The sequence below is a fragment of the Lampetra planeri genome, unplaced genomic scaffold (assembly GCF_965212315.1).
Source record: "Lampetra planeri unplaced genomic scaffold, kcLamPlan1.2.h2 scaffold_613, whole genome shotgun sequence".
Classification (NCBI taxonomy): domain Eukaryota; kingdom Metazoa; phylum Chordata; class Hyperoartia; order Petromyzontiformes; family Petromyzontidae; genus Lampetra; species Lampetra planeri.
The window spans coordinates 24,701-43,060 of NW_027615436.1; the positions used below are offsets into that span (position 1 = coordinate 24,701).

General features: G+C 42.9%; 1 protein-coding gene across 1 annotated transcript in view; it reads right to left on the reverse strand.

Moving 5' to 3' along the window:
- The window catches only part of LOC144741584 (transcription factor SOX-6-like), a gene marked incomplete at both ends in the record, with an annotated part of 36,871 nt that extends 18,518 nt beyond the window's left edge, over window positions 1-18,353 (reverse strand). The window contains 5 exon segments of the mRNA XM_078624099.1: window positions 1,848-1,927; window positions 5,010-5,130; window positions 16,256-16,324; window positions 18,217-18,273; window positions 18,276-18,353. Of these exon segments, the coding sequence (XP_078480225.1) occupies window positions 1,848-1,927; window positions 5,010-5,130; window positions 16,256-16,324; window positions 18,217-18,273; window positions 18,276-18,353 (405 nt within the window).
- Between the last annotated feature and the right edge of the window lie 7 nt (window positions 18,354-18,360).

Genomic DNA, 18,360 nt, shown 5'->3' on the forward strand with positions numbered 1-18,360 from the left:
GACTTCTTACAAAAGTAAGTTTAGTCTTGTACGAGACGAGAATCATTTTTTTATCTTCTTCATATGTATTAGGTTTTGATCTTATTTTTATTGTTATTATTATTTTGAATAGTATTACTACTACTACTACTCACTAATAAGAATGAAAATAAGAATGAAAAGTTAGTGTAATGTTGCACTTCTTGTGATTTTGAGTCCTACCTTGCATTTTTAAGAGAAGAAGAGTTGCTGCTGTTCCTCTCAAGGGACAAGACAACATCAATTTCATTCCTTATCTTGACTGATATGATGTTTTAATGATAGTGGGATAGTGCGCTTTGTGGAGGAAGTGGTGGCAGTCACATGATTTGTTGAGCCCAGCCATGTCGAAAAGGGCATGTTTGACTTGCCTTGCTGTTTTAAGGGGAGTCTCTCTGCAGGGTAAATAGCAGGCAGCAGGCGGAATATGTGACGGGCTGACAGACTTCAATTAATGGAAAATACACCGCTTTTTGTTTACTGTATTCCATAAAGGTCAGCCGAGTCATGGTCTTAGTGGCACTGTTTTTGCCCATTCTCAGGGTTAGATACATAATCAGAATTAATGACTCTCGACCTGTTCCCCCCCACACCCAACCTCCCTCACCCGGACCTTCAGATATATGACTGTCTCATCTGACCTCACATACCCCTATAAATAGACTCAACATGCCTGTCTGAAGCGCCACTCCTCTCTGACAGACCGGCCGAACGACGCACAAACTTAAAAAAAAAAAAAAAAAAAAAAGCCAAAGTACGTTACAGCAACACATTTGCTTGTGCGGCCTACGTCTTATTATTCTCACAGACCTAGTCTCCCAACGCAAGCAGACTCATTTAACACCTTCCGTGCCTCTTCTCTCGGGTGCATAATGACGCACAGCTCCTCAGAGCCAGCTGCAAGCGCTGTTAGAACTTGCCAAGGCTCATTAACACTGACTGTGATGGCCTCCAAAGGACAAATGCCACATATATCAGAACCCTCCACACACACACACACACACACACACAAACACGCACCCCTGTCTTGAGTGCTCTTGTTTAATCTTGTAATACTTCTTCCTACATCACATGAAACATCTTTTAGCAAATTTTCAGCACTGCTGGAAACATGTCAGCTAGCACTTAATCAAATGCAGAGAGCTGTTTTTTTTTCTTTCCTTTCCTTTTTTTTGTGGAAAGAAACAATGTTGTTTTTCTTGATTCAAACAGACAGACATCTCAATTACTGAAGACTGCAAACAGAGGAAACTGATAATTAGAGAGGCGGCAGCACTATAATAGAGATCTGTCTTGCCATGTTGTGCCTGTATTTTACTCACCAAATCAGAAAAAAAGAAACGCACCAGTGGAATGCTACAGTGCTACAAACATCACTATTTTTCAGAGTAAGAATATGATGGATAGAGCCCAGATAAAGATCTATATTTAACATCATGGCCTTGGGCCACACCCTGACCTGGGTTTAGCTCAAACTTTCTCCTGACATTTTCTCTGGCCCAAATTTTTCTAAACCGTATTCTATACGCACTTCTTTTCTTTTTTTTTTTTTTTTTTCTTTGCAGAGACACAAAAAAGCATAATTTGTTTCTTGTCCGCTGGGTAAGGAAACAAAAGTGATCCTCTCTAATACTGGCAGAACACAAGAGGATAACTCCTCTCAAAAAGTGGATAAATTACATATGGAAGGTGATAAGCATGTGTGAACCGGAGGCCTCCGGGATTATTTAGTGTGGAGCTCATTACTTAGCGTACAGCTGCTCAACCATCGTTTCTGCCCTGGGCTCGGTGGGCGTTCCGAACATTCTTTGTCATAGGACTGTACATACCTGAAGCTGGAGGGGGCTGAGTCCTGACGCTGCTGCAGCTGCCATTGTCGACGGAATGAACTGCACTGGGTAGTTATCGCCTGTCAGAGACAGAGACAACAATGCATACAGGTTCAGACAATGAGCTGGCCCACAGCGACCAGGCAAGTGCCAACATGGATCCTGCAGGCTGCCTGCTACATTACCACAGCAATGTGGCACATTGCGTTGAGGCCTCGGCTTCAAGCCCAAACATCTGCATTAACAAAAGGATAAACTGGTTTGACTGGAGAGGGATTACTGTGAACGTCCCACACCAGTCCCTGTCCACCCCCCCCCCACCCCCCCCCCCCCACACACACACACACCTGCTCAGCACTCCTCCTGGGAAATACCACGACTACTAAAGCTGGATTTATGGTTCAGCGTTGAACTGACACGGACCCTCGGCCATACCCTACCCCACGTGTCAATGTGGACACCATTGATTTGATGCAGAAGCACAAATCAGGCTTAAAAGTGACTACTACATAATTTAACAAGGTTGTTAAGGCTCTGTGTTTGTGCGTACGTGTATTTGAGAATAAACATTAAATATGTAAAAGAACCAGCATGTTCATACAACTGGTCGTCGTGTCTGGCACTTGTTCAACACAGCACTGTATCTGAGTGATAGCTCTGGCAGTTGTTCACTGCTTAGAACAAGTGTGTAGGCACAATACAGTACACAAGCTGGTGTTAGTATTCACCTCCTGCGTACCTGTCAAGTACATAAAACGTCCGTTGTATATGAGTGATATCGCCTGAGTGAGTAAACAGCACCAGGAGCTTTCGCACATAAGTATGTTGGAGATGGACACAACAGCCCCCCGTGAGAAGAGGCAGTCAATAGAAGAGAGGTCGGTGTATCTGGAGGAGGTGGAGGTGGGGTTCACAGTGTGTGTGTGTGTGTGTGTGTGTGTGCGCCTGTCACTTCTGCTCAGAAACATACAGCGCTGTTAAGCCACAGACAAGTTAAATGTCTAAACCTTCTCTTTCACTTTGCCCACACCTGCTTGCATCACTTTGCAATCTTGTACAGCAAAGCACAATGTGATCCGGGCCACGGAAATTCAATCCCTATTGAGTCACAAATAAAATCACACAGGAGAAGTGGTTTCAAATAGAGCTGGGTTGGATGTGTGGGGTTGCGCTTTGGTTATTTCTACTCCTTCTGTTTTTGGGCATCGCTTTCTCTCTCCGTCTCTCTGTGCTCTCTGTGATGTAGGACTTGGGAATAATAAATGGCCGTATGTCTTTAGATGTCATGTGAAACCCGGGCAGGGTCATGGGCTAAATGAGTACACCACCACGGTTGCGGGTCTGGGTCTTAGGTGCTCACAGTTGAGGCACCAGACTCTAGTCAGACGAGTGCTGGAGGCAAGTTAGTGTCACCGTTTGAATAGGACTCAGGTTTAAAGTGTTTTTTATTTTTTACAGACTATTGCGGTTACAATGAACTGCACCACTAAACTAGGCTAAAAAAAAAAAGGTAAGATAAGATCTGAAATCCTCTCATGAGTGCTGGTGATGAACCTAATCTGGAGATATAATAACTCATAGTCAAATTTGGAATCAAGAACACTCTATGAGTCTGTACGTTATGAAACTGCAGAAGACACTTCTCTATTATGGAAGTAGCCTGGAAATCCAGAGCCACATCTAGAAAACAATAAATCAGAGCCACAAACTAGGTGAAGTTATCAGAGAAATGCATCAAGGGCAGAGTTTGTGGACGATGGAATGAAAATGATCCTTTGTTGGTCTTTGAAAGTAATGTCCAACTAGTTTACTGTTGTCGCCAAAGACGATGTGTGCATGGCTCTGAGATCACCTACATTGGATAGACCCGTATGATTGGTCCAGAGTTAATGATCCAACGGTTCATGTCCAGATGGACCCGTGGAGACAATCTACAGCTGATGGATTGATGACGGATTTCCTGGTTAATTGGAAAATCACTTTATAACTTGATGTTATTTGTTGAAAAAGACAATGGAGATATTGAACTGAGAGCCACTCAGTGCAAATCACTGCAGAAAAACGGATAAATTGTATTTGTTCAAACGAGGAGTGTTTGTGGATGTGCTTGTCAACCAGGCAGCACCAGCCCATTGAGCACAGCCAGTGCCTGACTGTTGCCATGTGAGCACCACAGGGCCGGGGTCATACGCAGGGGTCCCTGGGAACGGGCTCATAATGCTAACATTGGATTAGCCTGCATGAGCGTTGGAAGTGAATGCTTGGCCGCTCACTTCATGGAGGAAGGACGTGGCAGCATCCCACATGCTCTGAGGGGGGTGGCGATAACATTGTACTCTCAGGACATATTGTGTGTTTTGTGTTGTGACGTGCAGAGATAATAGTTGTTCAAAATGCCTCCTCTGACTGCAACAGTCATTTTCAGACCCCCTTTTGCCATTTTTCTTCATGAACTCATGAATTATGTAGCAAGCGCACACATGGCGACCTCTGACCATGATTCCATAATAGCTTCTGTTATTTGAACTAAAACGTTTTCTGTGTCAAAGCTATTGCAGAAAGCACACCGATGAAAGACTCACCCTCAAGGCATTCTCTTGAAGCTGTCATGGCTCCATAGTTCCGAAATAGCTGACTTTCTTTTTCATCCTGCCGTTTTATAGTTAATTCATTAACTGCACTTCCACACCTTCTCATGTCGTTTCTGCAAACCTGCTGACTTCTAGGTGTTTGCTTTTTTGTTTTAAGTCATCATCCTTGCTCTGACGGGTGTTTCACGACAGACTGAATGGGCTCTGTTCATGTGTTCCTTCGCAGACAACACGAGCTCGAAGAAGGAATGAATCAGGGGTCACGTACATTGAAACGCTTCACCTGACGTGTGAGGAGCGACTTGGGATGGATGTTTTTGTGAATTAACGTGTGTGTGGTCCGCTTATTACATTAGCCTCATTATTAAAGTTTACACTTTGAAACTGTATTATGACTGAATCTCCAGAAGTTGATTGTTAGTACCTGACACACTCCTTGTTCATTTTAAGTAGACATGGGCACAAGAATTCAAACTAAGACAGAGAGGGACAACGGCATATCTTGAAAAGTTAGTGTTGTTGGGGGGGGGGGGCGGTTTAGAAGACGACATAGACAAAGTGATGAGCATACCTGGCTTATAAGACATTCCCTGAGGGAAGAGAAAGCCTTGTTGAGCGGCGGCTGCTGCTGCCAGAGTGCGCTGGTCGTGTGGAAAAATGGGGATCATGAGCGGAGGCATGTGACCCTGGACCTGCTGAACAGATAGGGAGCAGAGATCAGAGAGAGGCCTGAGCACAGGCATCGTACACAGAAACATAGATTCCACTTAGGGGGAGGCCAGATCACAGCTCCTCCTAACGCAGGCTGACAGGGGTCTTTGCAGCAATGACGGCCCTCGTGTGCTCGCCCAGTACCTGGCAGATCAACGGCGAGTCTTAATCCAAACAACAAGTTCACGGTGATATATCAAAAGGCACATACATGTTAAATCAGAGTCAGATCGAGGAAGGGGAGTACGAGTACAGTAGGATTTTATGTATGTGAGTGTACTACTACTATTACTTTTCACTGACATATTAGCCTTCATTGTCATGTGGGTTGCTAACTTTTCTGCTGCGCATGACTCCCTGAACGTGTGTCATGGGTAGCTTGAGTAGCTCAGGTCTCACTCATACGGTGAGTGTGTGTGTGTGTGTGTGTGTGTGTGTGTGTGTGTGTGTGTGTGTGTGTGTGTGTGTGTGTGTGTGTGTGTGTGAGAGTGTGTGTGTGTTCTGTGCATGTTGCAAGGCCCAATCTCACTGTCATTCTCTACTTCCTGAATATGGGTGATGTGGACCAGCGCAGCTACCATGGGCCTGTGAGGGTTAATCTCGCACTGGGCCAGACCCCCACCCCCCAAAAGGGAACCTGCCTAGAAAATGGGTTAATAAAGGTCATCCCCCAAAATAAACACTTTACAGAATGTTTCTCCATTCATCCCCTCTTTAAAATCAACTCGCAATAAAACAGGGGTGCAATTACTGCTGCTGCATCGGGGCATGAAATCAGCCTTCTCTGAGTTGTGACCCCCCCACCACATACACACACACACACACACACACGCCCGTGCGCCCGATGTTCTGGCTGAGGTCTGCGAGGATGTTAATGTTTTCACTTGGCGCAGCTCCCCCTGTAGACTTTTACAGAGTAGACACACTAGTTTTTCCTCAACGCTAGCATGTTAAAACCTACTTAAAACTACTTTATTGATCTGTCCAGAGGTGCAGACCTACACTGGAAAAACTATATAAATGCAAACTTTTCCTTTTTTTTTCTGTCTACTGAGCCTTTACAGAAGTCTGAGTGCAAATGCATTATAGCAAAAAAAAAAAAAAAGTGCGTAATTCCTCCAAAAGTAATTCTGTGAAATGTGCTAAACAAATAGACGAGCAAATGGCCACCTTCAATAACACATTGCTTTGTAGGAGATTTCTGCTCCAAGTTTCCAGGCTGCATGTATGGAGCATATGGAAAAACACAATAATTAATGTCATAACAAGACATGGCGGCCAGTGACGGGCAGGGGGACACTGGGGAACACAGCTTTTCTCTGTGTGTGTTGGACTCTAAAACCAGATGGCGGCTGTGTAAGTGAGGCTCTTGTACATGAACACGGTAAGTCAGACAGTTATATACATATACTGAAGTCGAAAAAACTGGGTCCGATTAAAACTGAATAACTAAAATGTGCATATCTTTTTAAAATTCTAATTAAAAATGTGTATATTCAAGGTTACTTTGAAATTTGTTCAATCCATCCATTCTCAACAGTGCTATATTGCCGTCACTTTTACACACAGTTAATTCATTCATGGTTCTTGCTCTTTGCATCCTCTTCCTGAGTACTTTTTAAAACATCCATCAGCATCACTGGCAAATTAACACAGCACAATGAAAAATAAGCTTTAGCATTTTCCTGTCATTTATGTGATTTCTGCAACTCCAGTGATATTATGTATTCGAAGACCGACGTGATGGGCATTAATGAGTATTAATGAAATGCACAACAGACTCAATGCAATTTATACAGAGACATCAGCAAAATACATCAACCACTCCTCGTCATATTTTTCTCCAGCAACATTAAATATAAATGATATGATTTCAGTTGGGATATCAGCTTTTATTACTCTTATTATTCTAAAATATGGTGCAGGATATACAACATTCACTGAGCCGAGACGGACGGTAAATGCCCACTGATGGAGAAATAAACGCATTGAATTTGAATGGGTGTGATTTGCGGTAATGAACTTCGAGCATTAAACTTTAATTTACGGCAACTAATGTCAGAGAAAGGCAAATCAAATTCTGAGGAGCTTCAAGGTACAAAGGAACAAATAGAGGCTCTTAGCTGAGCTGTCAATGGACATGTGGAACAGTGGCTGCGCGGATTCGAACATATTCCTTCTTTCATAACATAGGTTAGAAGAAATATCTCAATTTAAAGGAATCAAACCAAAAAGTAAGGTGCTATAAAGATGTACATCATATCGATGGGCCTGAGTGCCCAGAATATCTCCTTTGCCAAGATGATCTTGAGGACTCGGAGAATGAAGTGGAGCAGATGTGAGTGGGACACTTGGGCAGTCTTTTCTCTTTTTTCTTGTCGATACATCAGCATTGTTATGCTGGCACCGCTCTTCCTTTGTCTTAGCACCGCTAAGTACTGGATAATGTAATTTCACACCATCTGCCCCTGAGCTTCATTAAAGATACATGAATGGGCTATCTTATGAGGAACAGGTGCTATTGTTTGTCCCTCAAGACCTGGCACTGAGGATCTGACTCTGAATACTTGACGAGGAGCATCTGTAGTTATCAGTCAGACAGACTTGGCGGAGGCCTCCATCTCAGCCAGCATCGCGCTCCAGCAGAGGCTTCCGGGGGAAACTCAGCCGCCTCGCAACTTGTATCATCAATTCAGACGACCCGATGAAGTCTGTAGCAGACCAGCACGCAAGCTGTTTCCCTTTCAGGGGGACGCGATCGTGTTTGATGAATCGAGCTGCGTTGTACTTGGATTGAGTACGAAGAGGATACTGAGGAGCACATTGGAGCCTGGTTTTAGGAAATATTCTGTTTATCTTGTGTAGCTATGCTATACGTTCTACATACACTTTCAGGTACGTCTGTTAAAAATATTTGTGACACAAAAGTACTTTTACTGAGCTATTTCATGCTTGTACAGAAGGGAAGGAAATGGTGGTGGTGGTGGTGTGTGTGTGGGGGGGGGGGGTGGTTTCTGGCCACGACACACACAAGCAGCGCCAAAACACTGAGTGCAAATGGAGATATATGGGGCATTACAGCACTCACTTGGGCCCCTGTCAACACCCGTGTTCATCACTGTCTGTTCGAGCCTCTACAAAGCACCCAGGAGGCCTGAAGCCCCCCAGCATGCTTCCCTCTGAACCCCCCACCACCAAGACCACCACACACACACACACACACACACACACACCTCCCCTTCAATGCCCATGCACTGATCCATACTCATGTTTGCTCACTGTGGACTACAAAGTCAGTATCCGTCAGTATTAACAAGATGAAGACACATACAGGAAAAAAAAAAGACAACACCTGCCTCTTCCCCTCCATGTTTCATGGATATTAGCTGGAAGGGGCCGGTGAAATCCTGAGACTAATTGCTACTTGACACACTTTGACACACCCACAGATGCTTCTTCTGGACCTAACATAACATAACATCCAAGTCCTCTGAGGAGACATTTACAAGTCCTACGGCAACAGGAATGAAGAAGTGACATTTGTTATTTAGGTGATAATAGGCTCCTTTCTTGGTTGGAAAAGATCATAATTAACCACAAGAAGAGAACGTGAAGAGGTCTCACCTCTCATTTTAAAACATATTTCCACACGTTAGGAGCTGTCAAATCGACAGTTTGCACTGACTTTCCTTTTCACATATTCTATACAACGAGTTCTGTAATTTCACCCGGTGAGGATAGACTCCAGCTGTTCCCGTGAGAGCTGATAGTTCACACTTTGTTCCCCCCTCTTTACCGAGCTGCACTCCAATCCACTGGCAGTGGATGTAGAAATGATCTTTTGTGATCCATTCAAAGGGAAACGCGACCCGGAGGAAGTGGACATGTCTGGCTACCTCCCAACAGCAGCACGCACAGCAAAACTGACACTAGACAGCAGGATATGTTTAACACCTACCAGTGTGTGCACAGCCTGCTGGGTGCCCACCGCACTGAGGTCTAACCAGGAGGAAGATCCCTCTGTGGAAACACTCGGGGATACAATCAACAGCTCCTGACTACCTACGGGTCACATATCAGACACTTGTGCTGCCGCTGACGCATCATACGACAGACAAATGTTGGTTACAAAATCAATAGATATTATCCAGACTTCGATGCTTGCAACTTTTTTAAAATAATGGATGAATTCTTGTGGATATAGTGTGTGTGAATATATATTGCTGTGTATTTTATTTTATTTAGATGGGTTATATTGTGTTCATATTTGTTATTTAACACTTATTTTAACTGTGAAACCTTGTGCATTACCTGTACTTTTTTTTTTCACAGTTATCTAGCTAATTTCTTTCTTCTTCTTTTTTTCATTCATTCACCTTTTCTCCTGCTTACTCCGGTTTCGGGTCACAGTTGCGCTGGAGCCGATCCCAGCTTTTCTCCTTCTTCCATCCTGCGTCATAAATAATGACTTTTCTGCCGAAATCGGACCAAAAGATCAGCAGTGGCTGTTTGAGCTGTAGTATAAAACACGTTTTCATTCCAAATTCAGCAGACAGACGGCGACATCACTTCTATACAACACCGCGTGCTGCTCAGGATGAACTGCAGCAAATCCACATGCTGCATAGTGAATTGTGACTTCAGAGCATCCAGAGGGAATAACCAATAGATGACTACTTGTTCCACTAATTCCTTACACAGTTAAACAAGACTTCTTGGAAAACAGCCATTCCAATAAGTCTATATTAAGTTGACAGGCGCTTGAAAGCGCAGTTGTCCAACCCTCTGACCTGGCTGACACACCCCACCCAAATCCGCCCCAACCCAGGCCTCCTCCATCTCATCACTCCTTGTGACGTCCGTGGAATTTTGGATAAAACTGAGAGCTACTGTTTGCTGGAGCACAGTGCACAGCAGTCGAACATGTCTGCAGACTGAATTTTGGTTCCAGCATGAAAAATAAATTATCTATAATGATAAAATAGGATGTAAAACATATAGATAGTATTCATAAGATAGATAAAGATAGAATTCATAAATGTTGTGTTGAGGTATCTTTAGTGTACACTTTACAACACACACACACACGTGTGATTGAGCTTAGACGGCCATTGTTCATAAAATCACTTATATCATAAATGATAAATTATCACATTTTTCTGTGGAAAGCAGAAAAACACAAATGCAATTTTTTTCTGGTTGTTTTAGGATTTTTTCTTTTCTTTTTCATTTTCCACATCAATAGAGCTCAGTCACACGGGGTTACTGTGGATCTGACGTACGATACCTAGATAAATGTTATTTGTAGGAATTCCAAATTTCATGTGGATTTAAAGTTTGAGTGATTATTCACATTTCTATTGGGAGTTTATCATCAAGTATTTTGCTCTTTCATCAACAAACACACATACTACAAATTGAAAAATATAAAATTCCTTTTCTATGAAAGACTGTGCCAGACAGAATCGTCCATTCATTGTGTTCCGTTGGGGAATGCTTGGACTCTCCCTCCACCCCAAATACAAGAAGCTCCTTTTTTGCTTTGGCCATGAGTTGAATGCTTTGCTTTGCCGCCCTGCCCTGAGAAAACATGCACCCCTTTCTCCGTGCCGGCTCCCTGTACACAGTAGATGCTATTAATGCAACGCTTTCTCCTTGTAAGTGCGCCCGCTGCCGAGGATGATGGTGAGCAAAGCCAACGCAAAGACAAAACAGTTTGCACAACATTAGCAGAGAAAACACAGTTCGTTCAGAGCGGGAGAGAAGAAACTAAATCAACATCACACTGGAGGATGTGTTCTCCCTCAACTGGTATTTTCCTTGCGAGGTACAATGGCTGTAAAGTGTAGGTGCTGACTTCTCCTAACAGGTGCTCGATTGTGATACTCAGACCAAACAGAACAGTGCGTCTCTTACATTCACATCCACTGAGGCGCGGCACTGTTCTCCCTGTCATTCTTTTTCGTTTCTGAACGTCAACGGAAAGACTGAACGTCTCAGCCCTACAGACTCCTCAGGTGACTAATTTTAAGTAGACCCTCAGGTGTGATTTCACACATTACAGCCGTTCATGTGGCACCTCTCAGATGAAGCCTCTTAATTATCGCTGCTTAAACTGCTGAGGTGTCTGAATACAAATCAGCAGCAATAGTAATTTTCAGCAGATACATGTGTACCTTTGTCTACCTCCTTACCCCATTAGAAAAAAAAAAAAAGTCAACTCAGTATAAAGTCACTGAATGCATTGTTGGTGGAAATCATAATAAACATATGTCACTCTTGTTTGCTTGCACCATTTATTTTCAATTGTGCACAATCTATATCTATTTTTCTGTTCTACAAACAGACGTTCACTCATACATGCAAAGTGCACATACGCAGAAGGTTATTTCTAGTGTATAACAGGTACGCACATCGTCACCACACAAAGCGGAGGTTGTGCATCATAAAATTCTAACAGGGCCGCGATGGCTTTATTGTTTAATTTGCGCATGACTTAATTTAACGTCAGCGTTTCTGCTTTATTTAAAGTCACATTTCGTAACTAATTAAATTGAACCCTCCCCACCAGTAGAGTCCACTAAATGGAATTATTTGTATCCCAGTGTCAATATATTAAATCACAGGGGCTAATGAGTCGGGTCATGGCTTTCTTTTATCTTCAGTCTTGCATGTGCACATCTTCATCAGCTAACAGTTCTCCTTAAATGGGGGATGAACGGGCTGGACTGAGCCTCCCTGGGCGAAAGCCAAGCCCGCCTGACTAGGCTGTTAATGCCCCAACATAATCCTACTCGGGGGCTAACGCAGACCGCTTCGACACAGGGGAAAGCACATCATCTACATGGGCGTACACACGGGGTGTGCACGCGCCGGGCGCACACTTCCTCATTTACCCTTTGCGCGCACATTATCATCTCCCTGCTCTATTATTCTCTTATTATCTAGCTAACAGTTCCAATCTAGCTGTGCTAATTGGGCAACTTACACATGCACATCGTCTTTAACAATGTCTATTTTGGTGCTTTTTTTCTCTCTCTCTCTCTCTCTCTCCCCACCATCAGTGCATTAACAACACTCTCACACTGAGCAAATCATTTGTGCCTGCGAGACAACAAAAGCATATGAGAATGCACAAATTAGCTGTATCATCTTTGTCCAATTACCACAAAGCCCTGTGTTTATTTAAATCCTTCTGACTGATTTCAAAGTTGTATTTAGGAACTCCTCGCTGCTCTTAAATGGAATAATCTGTTTTTAACTGTGGACAATTAGCATCACGCTGCCTGTTCTGTGTACTTACACCACTGATCCCAAAGTCTTGTGAACATGTTCAGTTCTCTTTTCATTTTAATTTCTGCTTTTTGTTATGGCGGAATGTTGAGATAATACATCACGTCGGGGTGTAAATCTAAGGTGTGTAGGAGGAGAAAGGCATTTGGACGAGTGATAAACAGAACCAGACCTTGATGAACAGATACTTTCAAGTTGAACAGAAAAAAAAAAGAAAAAAAAACAATGACGACGACCTTCACACACAGTCGCATTTCTCAAACCTCAGTATGTGTGTTCAGTTGGCACATCAATGCCACAGCTAATGATAAATGACATTGCCCTGTTATTATTATTATACCTTTATGGAAAAGGACACATTTTTATTGAAATGTTTCATCATCCCACTGTTTCATCTGTGGAGCTGTGTTTTCCCTGGCCTGGTTGTGAAGATAAAGTTCACGCTGACCTTTGAGACAATATTTATTCTCTTGATGTTTGTACCAATGTGTGGGTCCCTGTGTACCATCACCTCTGTGCACGTGGGTCTCTGCGATATTCGGGGTCAGTCTCAGACAGACACTCACTATGGACAGAGTAAGCTTCACATGGTCATTTACACTTCTGAACTCTTTATCAGGGATTTCTTCCATCTCATATAAAATATTTACATTCATATAAGTCTTGTTAGAGGAATTCACCATTTGATGAGGACAACTGGAATTTTTCAATATCAGAACCATAATCAGATGCTCTGTGCTGAATGGAAAAACAAAAAAACAAAAAAACAAATGTTTGGTGTTCACTGATTTACTGGAGGAAGCTGCATTTGCACACAGGTGACCACGGTGCATGTTTGTGTTGTGTGTTGTTGATTCATTTTAGTATTACCCAGTGGAAGATGGAAAATTGTTTGTGATTTCAAAACATTATTTTCAATGTGGAAAAACCTGGTATGTTTTGCAGCAATCAAGGATTTAGTGGATTTATTTAGTTGGCAGCATTGCAAAAAGCCAAGTTGAGCTTTCTTGATATGCACTCCGTCTCACATGATGCATACTTCATGAGCAATTCAGTTTTTGATGAAGAGAGCAGACCTCAAACAAATGAGAACATAAGGGGTTCCGCTCCACCTTAGATAACTAGAGCTTTTGGGGAGTCAACATTCATATGAGCTCACCCACTGTCGGGCCAGAAACCGTGCATGGTTCTAAAACTGAGAGACGTTGAGGTGATTGCGCATTATTTTTTTGTCGTAATCTCAAAGTTTGGCAAAGTGACTCAGGGAGATCAGTAACTCTGGGAGCAGCAGTCCTCCACTAATATATGTATTTATTTGTAAAATCCTGAATGATGTTTCAAATTTCCAAATAATCACCCCAGAGCCAATCTAATCCCGGGATTGAATTGGTGCCAAGGCGATTTTAACGACAAGGACGGACTGATGCAGTGTGAGCAACACAAGGCTGTGAGCTTAAACTTTGGATAACATCTGCTATCTTAAAACAAGTGACATTGTAATCCTGAACGACAAAGACTAAATCTCTCTCCCTCCCTTGTCAGAAAGGTTGGGAGGATAAAAAAAAAAAAAAAAAAGAGAGGGAGAGAGAGAGAGACGGCTTTTCAGGGCTTCAACTGCAATTAAAGTGAACACAGCTTTGGTCTTGTCACCAACTAAAACCAAAAAGTACACGCTTGTGATAAATTCCCTTCGATCCACATGCAAAAAAAACAAACACCTTAAAAAGCTCTTCCAGCCTTCCCACAACAGTCTCATGTTTCCTTCCCTGTGGTTTTATTGTTTGGTGGGTTTACAGTGTCCACTGATGTGATCGGTTACATCATCAATAAGGGACTTTGGTGAGAGGCATCAGTCCAGGGTTCTCCCTGAAGCCAAAACAGAAGGACTTTGATGGCTAGTGGGGGTCGCCAATAAAGTTTAGTGCTCTCCAGCTCACAGCAGAGTAACTCAATCCCCCAGCACTGCTCAGCACTTAGCTAAAGGTCTGTGGCGTACAGACACCGAGCTTGTTTACAGAACTAATTACGTCGGAGCTGTTATATACTAAAATAGCCGGGGCATTTTTAAGAGGCGGCACTAATGAAAACAGAATGGCAACGAATGTACTACTAACTTTCCCCTGCCTCTCTTTTATCTCCTCTCTTTGCTCGTCCACTGAGAGGAGCGAGCGTCACCACACTGGATGTTTAGAAGGAACGAAGTTCGGCAGAAACACCGCTTGAACACGCTTGGTGTTGGATAAACAATGTCGCACAAACTTACTTAAAGCAAAAGAGCGATCTGTGTTTGGTGTTCGGTCTCCTGTGTGCAGCCCGCGAGCAGGGGACCAGAACGTGGGACTTGTTTGTGTGTGTGTGTGTGTTTTACAGCATGTCTGTGACAGACTTTGCAAGAAACAACTTGTGTGTCTGATCAAGTGTTTGAAATTGAAATTTGAAAGTACTTTCCCATAACATGCCACTCCCCCACTTTACTGTTCTTAACTATGCATCAAGGGGATTTTTGAGGTATCATTTCACTTTGTGATGAAATGATGGGCCTCTTAAGGTGAGATGTGCCCTCATCCATAATGAGCAGCAGTAGAGGACTCTTCAGGTTATTAGTAATACTAGTCCCCAACTACTGTATGAGGTACTTCATGGAAGAGAATTTTCAGACAGTGTTCCGTGTTCTTCTTCACTTGAGTGGGACGTGATTTTTTTTTTTTTTTTTTTTTTTTTAGTCGACCGTCCACTGTTGAAGTGAAAGGTTAGTGGCTTCGGAAGAAAATGTTAATAGGGGGAGCTTTTGCTTGCAAAGAGCCCTTCAGGGAGGCATTTTTATGTCCCAGATGTAAAACGGTTTGTTATGCAAACCGCTGAATCCAAGATGTTCGCACAAAATGTCAGAATGACAGGGGAGAGGACCTCGTCAAGGAGGTCTTCAAGAAAGTATTTCCCTGAGTCACGTCAGCATCTGAGAACCACTGATCATTTGAAGAAGAGATAAAATGAAAGGAGAGACAAGGGAGTTGTCAGCAAGAGGAACAAGCGGAGGAGGTAAATGGAGACGGACGTGCACGTCCCAGCAGAATAAGGCAGCGAGGCTCCCAGCCTTGACCACACCTAGTGACCGACCCTGAAACAGCCAAGTACATTCAGCTCCCTTCAAGTCCTGGGTGGTCCTTCACACCGGCAGCCGGCTCGTAGTTTGAAAACTAAGCAACAAACAATTTGTATTATAACAAGAGGAACTCTAATGCCACGTTACCCTGCGTTTACCAGCTTCATTCATGCCCCGCCCACCCGCCCCCACCCCCACCTTCAGGCTCTTTGCCGGTCAACAGGACTCATTAGCTGCTGTTACTTTCCACCGCTTTCCTTTGTTAATTAAGATGTGCTAATTATTCCCCCGCTATATTTTAAAGTCTTCCCCGATTACCAACAGGCAATTAACATTTGATGAGTGAACATTACTGTGACACAAAGAGACAAAGAAATTTAAAAAAACAACACAGACGATGTTCAAACAGACGTTAGTAGACGATAATGTAAATAAAATAATGGAGGGAGATCAACATGTACAAATAGATTTGAGTCAGAATTTTGACTTTAATCTCAGATCCTGAGATCACTGATTTTCTCCAATTATTGATCGATCCTCTTTGGCAGCAATGGTGCATTAATTATACTGAGGTGTGAGAAATGTTGTGATAATCAGCGCAGGGACAGTTCGTCGTCCATCTCAGCCACCTTCGACACGACAGATATGCCCCTGATTCAATGAACACCACATCTCCGATCAGAGGATCCAACAAATACACGTGCACTGACCTGGATCTGCTGCTGGAGCAGGTTGATTTTGTGCTGCTGCTGCAGAAGCTGCTGCTGTTGTCTGGCGATCTGAGTGGAAACAGACGTACAAGTGGTTGTTACAATGGGTCGTAATAGAAAGGTGTTGTGTACGTTAAATATAGATGTCAGCTGCAGGGGTGTATTCCACAAAGTACACGGAAATATGGGAAAAGATCAGACGAACAAATCCAAGGTTTTTACTAAAGCTGCTTTCTGGACGAGGGTTCAAGGGATCAAGTGAACCTTTATTATCCCAGAGGGGCAATTTGTGGTGCAGCCAGCAGCAACAACATACAAATGTACATGAATAAAGAGCAACATCAGACATATTGCACAATCCCATTAGGTGATATTCTGTATTAAAGTGGAGAAATAACGTATTATATATGTATGTATGAAATACTCTCCTCTTAATATGTTGCTGACATCTTTAAAATTTCTTAAATGATACGAATAAATGGCAAACAGCACTCAATGAGACAATTCTCAGGACAGACAAGGATGTAAATGACAGAGATCAGGCTGGAGGAGACAAGGCCGCTGACTGACTGACTGACGGCCGCCATGCGCTCCTTCCCGTCCCTGCAGCCCCATTTCCTACATGCCCACTTCATTGAGCATGACATCCTAGTTTTAAATGTCATTTAATCTTCATTTTTAAATATAATTACAAAGTGTTCACTGTAAGATATCAGTCTTCTGCAAATGTGTCAAGATTAATTTGTGCTGCCTTCCTCACGAGTGTCAACAGCTAATTACTGCGTTGTGTCTTGACGGCTCGATGACATTCGAGCTCTCCGCCGACTCGGCGCTCCCTCTCCCTCTCTCCAGTCCTGAATAGCATCAAATAATAAAACGTCTTATGTCACCGTTCATTTATGCCGCAATGTCCACAAAGCCTGCCGAGCTGAATGCAGTTTGCAAATGAACATCATGGACTGAAAAAGAAATCAATACTGTTAATGTATTATTAGTGTACTTTGACCAAATGCATCACTTCAAGGTAGATGGTCTATCTCTTCATTTACCTCAGGAAGGTCTGAGAGTGTGCTGAGAAAACTCTGAGTGAACTCCGTGCTGATAATTGACTCATAGCCATTAGGCTGGCTGCTGATAATAAAAGTGTCGCCTGTGTGGATAGTTTGTGTCCTTATTTCTTCCCAGACATTAACACACTTCATGGCCCTTGCTAATTTGCTGATTTGTACAATATGGCTCATTGGCCTGATTTGTGCCGCAAATCTGATGCCAGGCTTCTTCTAATAGGAGTCGATTCATAAGATAGAGAGGATGGTTCATGTTCAATATAACGGGTCGTTCACATATTCCTCTGCGTTTGTTGGTACACGCCATAATAACCGTTTTTTTTCCTGCCATGCTGCAGAAACGTGGTCAAGAGAGCATGACTGACTGATCTGAGTTCATATCGAATCTAACAAATCCCTTTAATCAAATATGTTTTATTTGAGGCATTACCTTTCTATTGTATGTACAAGACAGTGACAGTTGGCTACAGGGGCATTTGAATTGCTACTTTCCTTGCCAGTATTTATCATATCTAATTCATTTATCTAAATTTTACATATCCAGTTACCATTACTACCTTGCTTTACTCTTCTTTTTTCATTGTTGTAAACTAAAACAACTGACAATTTAGAATTTTATCCAAAAAACAATATTTAAGACTTACAGCACGTCCACTGCTGTGGATAAAAGAATGATTTTACTATTAAAAAAAAAAGAAAAAAATCGAAATAGTTCCAATGAAACGCTCTAAATTCAACTTAACAAGTTGGCGTGTATCTTCTGCTGAACGGAACATGGAAGCATTTAAAGATGAGGACTTCCTCCACTGAGCACATCAGTAGTGTTTTACTGATTGGCGCATGGTGATGAGTTTATGTGAGAGGAAAAAGAGGAATCAACGAGCGAGCAGTTACCTGCTCCTGCTGCTGACGAGCGAGCTCCATTTGCTGCCTCTGTTTCTCCCATCTGGGAGGGCAGCGAGCTTCTTCTGTTCGTCGTGGGCAGCCAGGAGCTGCTCTCGCAGGCTGATCAGCTGCGTGATCATGGTTGAAAGCTGG